Below are 14,587 nucleotides of genomic sequence, written 5' to 3'. Positions count from 1 at the left end.
TTGAAAACAGGGAATCAAACAGATATTTGTATGTGAATCTTCAAAGCAACATTATTCACAATAGCCAAAAGGTGGAAACAACTCAAGTGTCCATGAACCGATGAACAGATAAATAAAATATGGTGTATATATACAATAGAATAGTATTCAGCCATAGAAAGGAATGAAGTTCATATACATGGATGAACCTTGAAAATATGCTAAGTGAAATAAGACAGATACAAATAAGTCAGGACAAATATTATATGAATACACTTACATGAAATAACTAGAACAGGCAAATTCATAGAGACAGAAAGTAGATTAGAGGTTATCAGGGGCTGAGGGGAGGGAGGAATGGGGCATTATTGCTTAATGAGTACAGAGTTTCTGTCTGGGGCGATGAAAAAATTTTGGAAATAGTGGTGATGGTCACAAAATTTTATGAATGTTGTTAATGCTAGTGAATTGTGAAATTAAAAATGATTAAAATGGCAAATTTTATGTTATACATATTTTACCACAATAAAAAAAAACACCATGTGGCTTATCAGCTAAATACACAATTTTCTGCAAACATATACTCACCTATCCCTTCATCCTCCTTCCTCAAACAGTTCGCTGTGATTCAGGCAGACGTTTTCACACACAAAGGTTTCCTTCTCAGAACCTTCACTGTCAGTGTGAATCTGAGGCACAAGAACTTGAAGGAAGGACCTTTAATGCAAGGCAGTGTTACAGCATCTTCTTTTTTGTCAGACAAAATAGAATCCATTAAACAAGTATTTCCATAGCACCTACTCTGTGTCAGGTACTGTTCTAGGGGCAGCGGAGACAGCAGCAAACAAAAGACAGACATTCCTGCCTACACAGGGCTTTCATTCTAATATATTTTGGAAAAGCTCTCCAGGAGACTATGACATGCCGGTGACAATCAGCATAGTAAGAGTGGAGAGACCCGAGAGCCTGACAGATCCAGCTCTACCGGCCTCCCCACCTAAAACACCCACATGCAAATCCTACTATTTCTCTTTTCCAGATTATGTATGACAAAGTACTCATCAAATACTGCGTTAGAGATTGGCTGGCTGCTTTCCAAACCTGTTCCTCTTCCTCCAGCTGCACTACATTTCCCTGCCTCTCTTCCAGTTAGATGTGGCCTCGTGACCAAGTTCTGCCCAACAGAATCGGGCAAAGCAATGCACAACACTTCCAGGCTTAGCACATAAGTCTTCCCCACATGACCCTCTTTTTCTCTCCTCCTTCATTGGCTGAAGGGGGAGGATTCCAAGGCCCTAAGGGATGGGGCGGCCACAAGATGGAAGGCACCTGGTCCCTGAATCACCACATGGAGAGCCACCTGCCAGACTCTTGCACCAGCCCAACATGAGTAAAAAATGAAGTTTTCTTACATTAGCCCACTGAAATTTGGGGTTGGTCTGTTATAACAGCTAGCATTACCCCAATACAAATATCCACATTAGCATTCTCTAACCAAAAGAGAAAAATCTCCTAACATATTATCTTGTAAGTGGAACAGAGGCAATTTTTCAAAAGACATGTGAACTTAAAAATCAAACAAAAAAATGAAATTAGAAAGAAGTTACTGATTCTCAAGTCATGTAAGCCTAACATCTCATGTAAACTAACGTCAAACAGCGTTATTCAGTGTCAGAAAGACTTTAATGAGAGTAACAGACAGTTTGTATACAGCCTCATCTGTACAACCTTTCAGGCAGGAAGGTTAACAAGTTACCAGCTAACAGGTTGACAAGGAGGTTAAGATCTTCTCCAATCTTCTATTTTAATAAAAATTTCAAAACATCCAAAAAACGTTGAAAGAAGAGTATAAAGCACACCTTTTTACCCACCACCTAGATTTAACAATTGCTAGTGTTTTGCCATATTTGTTTTCTCTATATATGTGGTGCGTGTATTTTTTTAATGAACTTTTGAAAGTAAACTGCGTACATTAGGGCTCATCCTCTTCACCTCTAAATACTTCATCCTACATCTCCAGAGAATAAGTACATTCTCCTATATAACCTCAATTATCACACCTAAGAACAATAACAGTAATTCCCTAATATCATCTAATACCAAGTCCACATTCAAATATCCTTCCTTGTCCCCAAAACATGTTTATAGTTCATTTTCATGAACCAGAAGCCAGTCAAGTTTCCTGGATAGTATTTGGTTATTTCTCTTTGGTCTCCATTAACTTAGAACACTGTCTCAATCTGCTCAGGCTACTATAACAAAATACCATAGACTGGGTGGATTCAACAACAAACATTTATTTCTCACAGTTCTGGAGGCTGGGAAGTCCAAGATCAAGGTGAAGGCAGATTCAGTGTCTGGTTAGGGCCCTCTTCCTGGCTTGTAGATGGCTGCCTTCTTTCCATATCCTCACATGGCAGACAGACAGGGAGCTCTGGTCTCTTCCTCTTCTTATAAGGGCACTAATCCCATCATGGAAGCACCACCCTCATGAACTCATCTAAACTTAATTACCTCCCAAAGGCCCCACCTCCAAATACCATCACACTGGGTATTAGGCTTCAATGTATGAATTTGGGGGGACACAGTTCAGTTCCTAACAAACACTTATCCTGCCTTCTTGTTTCCCTTGACAGACTTTTTGAAGAAACCAGGACAACTGTCTTGTAGATTGTCCCATATTCTGGATATGTCTACTTGTTTTCATGTGGTATTTTATAACTTGTTTCTCTATCCCCTATATTTCCTGTAACTCGAAGATGTGCCTAAAACCTTGATTAGACTCAGAAGAAACATTTGAAATACTACATAGGTAAAGCTGTATGCTTCCTACTGCATCATATCAGGAGGCACATAATAGCAGACAGTTCCACAAGGAGCAAAGATAAATTTGGTGACTTGGTTATAAGATGGTGACTGTCAGACCTCTCCACTGTAAAGGTATCTTCTTTCCTTTGCAATAAGCAAGGAATCTGTGGGGTAACACTCAGGACCATGCACGTACCATGTTCCCCAACAACCTCTCACCTATGGCTCTGGAATTCATCAAAAATCCTTGTCCAAATCAATTATCACTGGAGTTTGTGAAATGGTGATTTTCTAATTACATCATTTCAAAAAAGTTAACTTCTGAAAGTTCTAAGAAATGCTTTCAGGAAATGTCATTTTTCTAATTTTAAGACACATTTTACTTCCATTTATAACTTTTAAATAACTAATGCTACCTAACCACATAACTATAATCTTCTTTTCTAATGCATTTTTTTGCTATATAAAAGTTGTCTGCTTTATTTTTGAACAATGTTTCAATTGCAAAAGTAATGTGTCAGTGTCATAGAAATTTCAGGCCATTTAGAAGAGTATAAAGGGAAAAGTAACATCTCTCCTCTCTGTCTCCCAACAACTGGGACCACTCCCAAAGGATAACCACTGCTAAGTTTGTGTATCCTTCCAGCGAAGCACACATCATACATAAATGCATATACATCATGTTTATATACATGCATTATACAATTTTTTAAAGAATAAATGAGATAATACTATACATACTGCTCTGTGCCTTGTTTTTTCCCACAACACTGAGTGGACAGCTGCCTTAAAAGGACATCTCAAAACATCTTTTTACCAGCTGCATAGTATTCCTTAGCAAGAATGTGCTGTAATTTAACCACTCCCTTTTTTCTTTTCTTTTTTTATTTTTGCTGAGGAAGATTCACCCTTAGCTAACATCCGTTGCCAATCTTCCTCTATTTTGTATGTGGGCTGCTGTCCCAGCATGGCCACTGACGAGTGGTGTAGGTCAGTGCCTGGGAACCAAACCTGGGCTGTGGAAGCAGAGCATGTCGAACTTAACCACTAGGCAGCCGGAGCTGGCCCTAACCAGTCCCTTTTTGACGAATATTGCAACTTATTTCTGCTGCAACAAATATTGCTGTCTATATAAGGTAGCATGCTACTGCAAGTATTTCTGAAGGATCAAGTCCAAGAATTGAGACTGCTGGATAAAAAAGTAGGGTAGATAGATTGTAAATTTCTCAGGTATTAACAAATGGCCCACCAAAAAAAAATTACAACTCTCCTCACCCCCACTAACTGTATCCTAATGCATTTTAAAATTACAGAGGCCTCTACTGAATGAACCTTAAGTAGCCAAAGCTGGCCAAAGAACCAGCAAGTCTAAAGTGAGAATGAGAACCAATATTTACCAAATGTTTAAGCACCAGACACTGCACTTAACCTTTATAATATCTCAGTAATACAATAATCCTGTGAGGTGAGTGACATTGTCTCCACTTCTGAAAAGAGAAAACTAAGGCTCAGAGAGCTTACCCAATGTTATACAGCTTTATAAGTAACAGAGCCAGCATCTGAACCCAGGGGATCTGGTACCAAAGCGAGACCATATGGGGCTGCCCCAAACTGAAGCCAAAGTGAGGGGCTCTTAAAAAAATGAGGCCTCCCCATTAACCAGGAAGAGGGTAGTTTTGAAAGGTTTGCTCACAGGCTCAAATGTTAATTTCATGCTACCGCAAAAAGTCATCTTTTCCCCTTACAGACTTTGCCTATGAACCCACCCTCAGGCTGTGCTTAGCAACCCAGCTCCAAGCAACAGTGAGATCTTGGTCCACAGAACCTGGAGGGGCTGACCAACACGTACTTGGAAAGCTGATAGGCTGGGAGGAGGGTGAAGCATGAAGCAGGTGGTAGGCTAGCATGGCCAAGTTAGGTATTTTGGACTCATGTCAGTTGTCACAAAAACATTACGGGGGAAGTGGAACTACTGTACACATGAGAGAACCACAATTAACTGACACAGTCTGTTTATACCACCTTTCCCTGCCTCAAATACTTGCTATTTCTGCTGCACGGACGTGCTGGCCACAGTAACTTTAGGACAGCGCTTAATCACGTACAGAGCCAGACAGCTTGGAGCTCCCTGCCCTGACAAAACAGGTTAGACTGGCGCCATACAAGCGCCCTGCCCGCTGTAGTGCCGCTCCCACCGCAGGGTCTAGGGGGCTGCTTTCAACTTCTCTGGAGAGTCAGGTCTGTGGTCATCTTCCCTTGTAGCTGCCTGGGTTGTTGTCAGGGAGGAATGCTTATAACTGTCCCTCAGTGGGTGGGGAAGTTCTTTTCAATTTAAATGTAAGCATTCACAATGTGTCTCTTATTGTCCTTAGGTCCTTTGCCCCCAAGCATGTGCTTATTATGGGATCTATTTGTGCATATCACTCCTAATGTAATATCAACTATTCTTTGGGGATAATAGAATAAAAAGAAGGAGCGAGGGAAGGAAAATCTCTCCCTTTGCCCATTTTCTCTCCATTCCAGGCACAGGGCTCCAGAAGTTCCATGGGTACAGTCAACAGTTGAAAGGTCACAGAAAATTGATAACATAACGTGATTTAAATAGGTTAAAGTGGACATCAAACTGGATGATTTGAGGAGCATCTTAAAATGCCATCACAAATACCACAGAATGGAGGCATGGACACACTACTAGGTGATTCCACTTCCACAGTTCAAAAATCGAAAAGCACAAGAGGGTACACAGCAATGTCTCCCTCGCACTCCTATGTTACAGCCACCTAGTTCCCCCCCCCGTCAAGGAAACCAATGTCACTAGTCTATTGCACGTCCTTCCGGAGATATTTTATGACTAGATCAGTAAATATATTCCATCACAATTTATTTTAATATATTACTATATATATCACAACTTATTTTAAATATTAAAGCCTTCTCTCTCAGATTAAAGTGCCACTTAAATATCTAAAAAGGGGCAGAAATTAGATTTTTTTTAAATTTCAAAGTAAAGAGTTTTGAAATTCACAGTTGAACTCTTTCGCTCATCAAAATTTGCCGACATTTAAAAGTTAACTTGTTTACCTCCAGAAATTAAGCTGGGCACCCAGCACACAGCAGACACTTAAATGTTTCCTTGGGTCTTTTTGTCCTTTATTACTCAGAGGCAACAGGACAATTACTCACTTCCTCTACTGATATCGAGAAATGAAATCTGATTTCTTATTACGAAAAAAGAGAAGTCTTGAAAATCTGTACTGCATCCACTTAAGTATTCAAAGATTTTCATACTAAATTTTTTTTATCAGAATCCCTATCCCAATAGTCTTCAGCATATAATGAATAATTAGCTAATGAAGTGACATTAGAATTCAGATTGGAGAGGGCTTGAAACAGAAGAGTAAATATCCCTCAGAGAAAGAAAGGTTTTCTCACAATTACAGGCAATCAACATCAAAACATTAATATTTGGCATAACCTAGGACATCACATATTGACAAACTAAATTTCTTAATACATTTCAAAGTAACACTAAAACCCAAAGACTTAGAACAAAATTACACAGAATGCTATCAGATGATGTTGCCTTTTCTGAACAATCATCAATTAAACCAGATTTCAGTAACGCAAAATGAAACACACACTGTAGCACGGCCCCGATGACTAAAAGATTGAGATGAGTTTTAAAAGTACATATCAGCAAAGGAAAATTCCACTGTTGTTTTCAAGCCTTAAGATAAAGGTGACTAAGCTCCTAAGAACATGGAGTACCCCCAGAAAATACATTTTTAAATCCCCATTTATTTTCCACGCACTTGAGCATGTATTTACCAGCCTGTCAAATTTACCTTCTAAAAGTATCTCACACTGTACTTTAATGAATTGGATCTAGGGGCTATAAAATAAAAATATTTTCATGGCCATCTATATACATACATATAAAGGCAATCTTCATTTACATTATAGCTCAGAGTCAAATGCCTGAAATGACCACGTACTTCAACTCCCCACTCTGCTATGTGCTTAGGAAATCTCCTAGCTTACCTGCAGCCCTGGTATCAGTCATTTGTCACAGACTGACACATACCACAGAGCTCAAAAATGACCAGGTATTGAGGCCAAAGTTTGTGTTCACACCTGTAATTTGCAATAATCAAACTCAGTTTTAGACCTGGTCCTGTTTCAATTCAAGATCTGTTTAGGTCACTACCTCTTTAAAACTAGAAGGCTCTCAAGCACTTCCTAAGCTTGGTGGCCATGAGCCCAGGCTGTCAACAACCAATCAAGAGCCATGAGAAGCAAGGCCCAGAGTCAAGGGCCAATTTTCACATTAAAGATTAAGGTGTCTGCTTTCCATTCTCTATCAGGGAACTGTGAATGGAAATTGAGTGGAGAGATCTCTCCAGTAAAAGTGATGAAGTAAAATGTTCCCTATTGGGCACAGTCATGAAGTGTGTGGATCTACTTCACATGAGGATGCCGACCTGGGCCCTACCTCCACTGAATTAAATTCAACAAGAGAATACTTGGCTCCAGTTTGGAGTCACGATGGCAGTCGGAGGTCAAGGAGCCTAGGAGGGAAAGAGGGTTGATTCCGATTATGGCTAACTGTAATAACAGAAGATTTGTGCTGACCATGGTGAATGTAACACACGTGTATCATTAAATCCAGAAAAGGATGGTGGCATCAGCCCACCCTTCACAACAAAAGGCTGACTCTAGAATTAAAACCACCACTTTTCCTCTTCGTGCACTCATAAATGTATCTTCAAAGTCACATCCATCTTATGATCTGAGGAACATACAAGCTCCTCTTCGCTCAGAGATGGCAAGTAACTGGGTATAACTTCCCACCTGGACCTAAGGGTGGGAGGCGTGCCCTTCTCCCTGACTAGGCCCGACTTGGCAGCGCCCCACTCTGGATCCTGGACCACGCTCACCCTTCACAGCGCTTCGGGCTCCGCCTTGACTAACAAGAGACCAGAGAACACAGATCTCAGAAGTGGGTACTGTCAGGGAAGAGGGAGAATTCCCCTCCACCCTTTCCCTTAAGGTTCTTCTGGCTGGCCAAATAATTAACAAGACAGGTTAGCAGGAGAAAATAATACCAAGTTTAAAAACATGTATACATGGGAGAAACCAGGGAAACTGAGTTTCTCAACACAATAGCAGAGATTCTGGTCTTAAACACCATCTTCAGCTAAAGACAAAGGAGGATGTTGGGGGGTGGGTGGTATTTTGGGATTTCAGAGGAGAAGAAGACAATTTACATAAAGGGGGAAAAGTAAATGTTTGTCAGACAATGCTTTGCCACCTATAGAGAATGTGGTCGGAGAGACAGGAATTACAGTAATCAAGAATATGTAGATTTAAATCTTCTTCTTCCGTCCTGATAAGAGTTTTCACAGATAAGGTCATTCCCCCCTCTTCCCACTACACAGAGGGAGATACCTTTACAAATGTAAATATTTGGTAAACAGAACTTTGTTAAGAATGGGCTTAGCGAGGACCCTGCCAGTCTGTCTACACCCAGAGTTAAATTCCTTTAGGCAGTTTGGGGGAGGTCAAATGTCCATCAGAGAAAATAATCAAGGTAAAGAGATAGATTTCAGCGTGGCCAATTTTGATCTCCCACAGTACCCACCTAGGTTGATCATGGATGTGGCATCCACCAGGCCCCACCAGCTCATCCTCAAGCCAAAAAACCCTCAGCCCTCGCCCCAACCTCACTGTGGGCTGCCTCCTGGGGTGGCGCAGTCCCCTGGGAAGTCACCCACCTCCCGCCCCGGCACACACACCCCGTTGAGCTGAACTGGGGCGAGGAGGCCGGGGGCACGATGGGGGGCGAAACTGAAACATAACCGGGCCACCTCCGTGCCTTTCATTTCCCTGGTTCCCCGATAAAGAAACACTGAAATGGGGTGAAATTCTTTTTAACGGTAATAGAAAGCCAGAAAATGCAGACAGTTGACCTTGGGAACCAACAGCGTCGCAGCGGGAAACGGAAAAGAAACACGTTGGCAAGTGAAGGGGGAGCACCGCGCAGCGCAGGGGGAGCGCGGCGGCCGCGCGGCCCGAGGGGTGTCGGGGTGGTGGGCGCGGGCAGGAGGTGCTCACCATAGATCATGGCCAGCCCGGTCTCGTGCAGGAAGCGCACCCGGCGGTGCTTGAAGAGCCAGATGGTGAGGATGGTGAGCGTTAGCAGCAGGATGAAGGTGAGCAGACTCACGCTGTCTTGTCGGTGGCTCTCCTCCGCCTCCTTCTCCGTGGCGAGTTCCTCCATGGCGCTGCTGTCCTGGGCCGCCGCCCCAGAGGAGGAGGCCGCGGCCGCGGAACACAGCCCCCGACCCAGCAGCAGCGGCAGCAGCAGCAGCCGCGGTGGCAACGCCCGGGCCGCCCGCCCCGGGCCAAAGCGCGCCGCGTCACCAGGCTCCATGGCCCCAGGGCCGCACGCGCCTCCCGAGCGCAGGGACCAGTCGCCCGCGCCGTCGGCGGGTTCCCGCGGCGCCGCCGACCTGCCCGAGTGGCCGCGGCCGCCGCAGCTCCTCCCCCAGCTCGCGCCGGGGCGGGAGCTGCGCCGGAGCCGCGCGGGGGAGGGGCGCGTGCAGTGCGCAGGATCCCCAAGCACCGCCCCCGCCCGCGCACCTGTTCGCCCCCGCCGCGCCGCACCGCGCTGCGCCGCGCGCCATGCGGGCCACACGAGCGGCGTCGGCGGCTGCCCTCCGAGCCCTGGCCCGGGCCGTCGGCCCCTCTCCTCTTTGCGCTCCTCAGCCGGCCCTGGCGTACCTGGCCAGGCCGTCTGGGGTCCAGGGGCAGGTTCATGGGCAGTCGCCGCCCGGCTTCCTAAACGGGACGCCAGAGGTCGCCCGTCCCTGGCAGGAGCATCAGTTTGGATTCGCGCGCGGTGCGGTTTCGAGTCCTGTCTCTGGGGCCACCGCGAAGTGGTTGATCTCAGGCCAGTGTGTAGCCGCCCTGGGCCCAGTATAGTGGGGGCTCTGAGAGAAGCGAGGAGCTGCGAAGCCACGTTACCCACTACACCTCTCCACATCTCTCACAGTCTCTTCCAGCTCTCCGGCTTCGCAGAATCTCCCAAGCTTCCTTCAAACCTCTGCTCTAGTCTGACCCAAAATGAGGACCGATAAGGGGTTGGAATGAGGAGAGAAGGTTAAAATATCTCCTTCACCACTTGGAGAATAGACTGACTTCTTATTCTGGACTGTGTAACTAACCCTCTTGGGGAAGCGAGTTGAACCAGAAGGAACTGAACACTTGCCATTCCAGGTAGATGAGCAGCAGGTGGTCCTGGGAGCGGATAACCCTGGTGGCCCTTTTATCTTGACCTTTTGGTAGGCCAGGGGGTCTTTGAATGATCCTTAGGACCAGGCCCAGCTCTGGAGAAAAAAATTATAAAGTGGACTCTGGAGGATAAAGCCTCTTGGAACACATCCTCAGGAACTAGAATTTTCAATCCACCTTGTTCCTCAGGTCAAGGAAGAAAAAGAGAGATCAAATTATTAATCACTGAATTCCCAGTGCCTAGCACTGTGCTCAAGAGTGTGTATTGAGCTACACTGAAATCTGTACCAACTGTCCGTGTTTTCTCTCCCAGTGGAGTTTGCATTTTTAAGAGGATTCATTGAATAAAGCAATGCCTAACTAACAGGAGGAATAGTAGGGTATAGACGGCATTAGGAAAGATCTGGAGCACTGCAGCCTTCCTAGTTCCCCTCTGGGTGAACACTCTGCCACGCCTGCTTAGTACCTTCTTTACAGTAGGGGAATCTCTTGTAGCTACCTTCTTTCCCTATTTCTCCAGACTGTCGTCTCTCAGACCCTGCAAAAATCCATGTATCTTGAAGTTCCATGCATGTTCCCAATGAAATTGCAAACACTAAAAACTTGAATAATCACAGAGAAAGTTATACAACAGTGGGAAAACTTGATCTAATTTCTGGGGACTCACTGAAATGCATATTTGCTGAAAACTGGCTATATTGATCATAATAGTTAATATACATCCTCTCGGGTTCCCAAAAGTCAAGGACACAGCTTCTCTCTATAGCTGACACTGAGGGCAACTCAGGAGCTACCTTAAAAGTACCAACTTCTTAGTAAATGTGGCAGATTTTCCGAAAATGCCCACAACAGTGTTTCCAGTTCCGCATGCTCTTCCAGAACTTGCCATTCCCCCATCAAGAGGTAGCATCTATGTTCCCTCCCCCTTGAACCTTGGTAGACCCTTGTGACTGCCTCGAAGAACACAATGTGGCAATGGAGACTGTGTGACTTGTGAAGCTAGGTCATAAAAGGCAATCTAGTTCCTGCCTGGCTCTTTCTCTCTCTCTTGCTCTACACTCACAGAGCCCTGAACTTCCGTGTAAGAAATCTAGACCACATGAGATATCACCTTACACCAGTTAGAATGGCTATTATCGAAAAGACGAGAGATAACACATGCTGGCGAGGATGTGGAAAAAAGGGAACACTTGTGTACTGTTGGTGGGAATGTAAATTGGTACAGCCACTATGGAAAACAGTATAGAGTTTCCTCAAAAAATTAAAAATAGAACTACCATATGATCCAGGAATCCCACTTGTGGGTATATATCTAAAGGAAATGAAAACAGGATATCGAAGATATATCTGCCCTTCCGTGTTTATTGCAGCATTGTTCATAATAGCCAAGACATAGAAACAACCTAAGTGCCTGTCAATAGATGAATGGATAAATAAGATGTGATTTTATGTATATATATACACACACATACACACACACACACACACACACACACACGCAATGGAATATTATTCAACTATGAGAAAGAAGGAAATCCGGCCATTTGCAACAACACGGATGGACCTTTAGGACATTATGCTAAGCGAAATAAGTCAGACAGAGAAAGACAAATACTGCGTGATCTTACTTATATGTGGAATCTAAAAAAGTCCAACTTGTAGAAACAGAGTAAGATGGTAGTTACCAGGGGCTGGGGGGTGAGGAAATGGGGAGATGTTGGTCAAAGAGTACAAACTTCCAGTTATAAGATAAAATGTTCTGGGGATCTAATGCACAGCATGGTGATTATAGATAACAATACTGTACTATATACTTGAAAGTTGCTAAGAGAGTAGATCTTAATTTTTCTCACCACAAAAAAGAAATGGTAATTATGTGACATGATGGAGATGTTAGCTAACACTACGGTGGTCATCATATTGCAATATATAAGTGTATCAAATCAACACGTTATACACCTTAAACTTACACAATGTTATAATATGTCAATTATATCTCAAAAAGACTGGAAAATTTTTAAAAAGAAATCTAGCTACCTTGAAGCTGCCATACTGGAGAAACCATGTAGAGACCACATAGCAATAGAGACAGAAACCACAGGAGCCCCAGCATTTTTAATGTTCCCAGCCCTAATGCCACACACATGAATGAGTGAGCCTTTAAATTATTTCATTCCCAGCCACCATCTTACTGTAAACATTTGAGAAACCCCCAGGGAAGAACCACCTAACTGAGACTAATCAATGCCTGAAACTGTGAGATAATAAAATGATTGATTTTTTTTAAGCTACTAAGTTTGAAGGTGATTTCTCTCATACCAATAGATAACCAGAAGAGTATTTATAGTATAAAGTAGTTGCCTCAGGTAAAGTATGAAAATAGTAGTCCCAACTATTCACAAATATACAACAAAGAAAACACTCCATTGTCTATACACATTTATATATGGAAACTAACCTATACAATGCAGGGGTTCTGATTCCAGCTAACACAGAATAATCACACTTAACCCATTCTTTCCCACTGAATGCAACTAATAAAACCTGAACAGAATGCATAGATCAACTATTTGAGTTCTCTAAAAAATAAATTGTACCAAGTAAAGAGGAAGAACACCAGAATTTGAAGTAAAACTGAACTGGCAGTGAGTTTACCATTTTTTCTCTCCGGTATCCACTGGACTGGACTGAAGGCAAACCAAAACCCAGAATGGGGCATGGACATGGACAGAGAGAGCACCAAGAAGAGCAGGAAATAGATCTCCTACTGTTCAGGGAAAGTAGGGAAGTATGCCAATTTTCTTTTCTCCATTCTCTCACACCATAGCCAATAGGCAATCCCTCTAGGACAGCTGAGTCAACAGTGACAATGGAGGGAGCAGTGTTCTCAAGTGCCTAAGATGCTGAGGGAGGGGGGAACCTTCCTCTCTGGTTGGAATACCTATGATCCCAAGACAGTGGGGGCAAACCCCCATTGATACACTTTTTCTCTCTTTGTCGTGCTGCTGCTTGGCCCCAGACACGTGCAAAAGTTGCAGGAAGTGCACGGCAGAGAGAAGTAAATAAAGACTCAGATTTCTTGCCAAAGGATTGAAAAGAGGAATTCCAAGAAACTGCAAAGTACCAGGGAGATTATGGAGAGGGAGGAGCTCAGGAAAACAACCCTATAAAGTTGTTGATGAATTCCTAGGTTCACCACGGCTGGCATGTGGACTGATACGTGAACAGCATACCAAAGACTGTGATAACTGAACTAAGAAACAGATCACTACCCAGATCTCAGGAGAGCCATTGGATAAGACACATGTGGGACAGATCTGAATAGCACTGCAAAAGTTTTTAAAACTGAATTGACTTTGGAGCCATGACCCACAAAAGACAGGTCAGAACTTGTGATCTGAACCCCACCATGCTGACTACAAGCTAAAACAAAAATATAAATATCCCTCCGTAGAATTAAAACAAGATACAAGGCCCCATAACATAATATTAAAAATGTCCAGTATACAACCAAAATTACTCAACTTATGAAGAACCATGAAAATCTCAACTCAAGTGGGAAAAGACAATCAATAGACAGCAATGCTGAGATCACACATAACACAGATGTTGGAATTATCTTTAAAAAAACTTTAGAGCAGCTATTATTAAAATGCTCCAACAAGTAAGAGCATGTCATAATAAATAAAAAACAGGACCCCAAAGTGAGTGCCTACAGGAAACTCGCTTCCAAATTTCTTGACATAGGTAGATTTCAAGTAAAAGGATGGAAACATATATATCGTGTAAACATTATTTTATTTTATTTTATTTATTTATTTTTTGTGTGTGTGAGGAAGATCAGCCCTGAGCTAACATCCATGCTAATCCTCCTCTTTTTTCTGAGGAAGACCGGCTCTGAGCTAACATCTATTGCCAATCCTCCTCCCTTTTTTTTTTCCCAAAGCCCCAGTAGATAGTTGTATGTCATAGTTGCACATCCTTCTAGTTGCTGTATGTGGGACGAGGCCTCAGCATGGCCGGAGAAGCGGTGCGTCGGTGCGCGCCTGGGATCCAAACCCAGGCCACCAGTAGCGGAGCATGTGCACTTAACCACTAAGCCACGGGGCCAGCCCACGTGTAAACATTAATAATAGAGAGCTGGGGTGGATTTTTTAATATCACACAGGTTAGACTTTTCAGCAAAGAATAAATGAATGAAGAGGGACATTACATAATAGTAACTGATCTATCCATCAAGAAGACATTACAATCAGTATTAGTTTTCTATTGCTGCAGGACAAATTACCACAAACTCAGCGACCTAAAACAACACACATTTATTATCTTACAGTTTCTGTAGGTCAGAAGTGAGGGCACAGCTTAACCGGGTTCTCTTCTTCAAGGTGTCTGCAATCCAGGTGTCTGCTAAGGCTGCTCATCATAAAGTTGACTAAGGAAAGATCCACTTCCAAACTCGTTTGGGTTTTTGGCAGAATTCATTTGCTTGCAGCAGTATGACTAAGGG

The 14,587-nt window shown here is 43.3% G+C and overlaps 2 protein-coding genes across 2 annotated transcripts in view; both read right to left on the bottom strand.

Moving 5' to 3' along the window:
• Window positions 1-9,300, bottom strand: part of SLC9A7 (solute carrier family 9 member A7) — a 163,642-nt gene extending 154,342 nt beyond the window's left edge. The window contains exon 1 of the mRNA XM_087427197.1: window positions 8,902-9,300. Within this exon, the coding sequence (XP_087283323.1) occupies window positions 8,902-9,220 (319 nt within the window). The 5' untranslated portion in view covers window positions 9,221-9,300. The remainder of the gene's footprint in view (window positions 1-8,901) is intronic.
• Window positions 1-14,587, bottom strand: part of LOC101398697 (uncharacterized) — a 727,039-nt gene that overhangs the window by 248,648 nt on the left and 463,804 nt on the right.

This window comes from Ceratotherium simum, chromosome X (genome assembly GCF_057802395.1).
Source record: "Ceratotherium simum simum isolate JZ-2026a chromosome X, ASM5780239v1, whole genome shotgun sequence".
Taxonomy (NCBI): domain Eukaryota; kingdom Metazoa; phylum Chordata; class Mammalia; order Perissodactyla; family Rhinocerotidae; genus Ceratotherium; species Ceratotherium simum.
The sequence above is the reverse complement of the archived record's forward strand: the minus strand, read 5'-3'. Positions and strand labels throughout refer to the sequence as shown.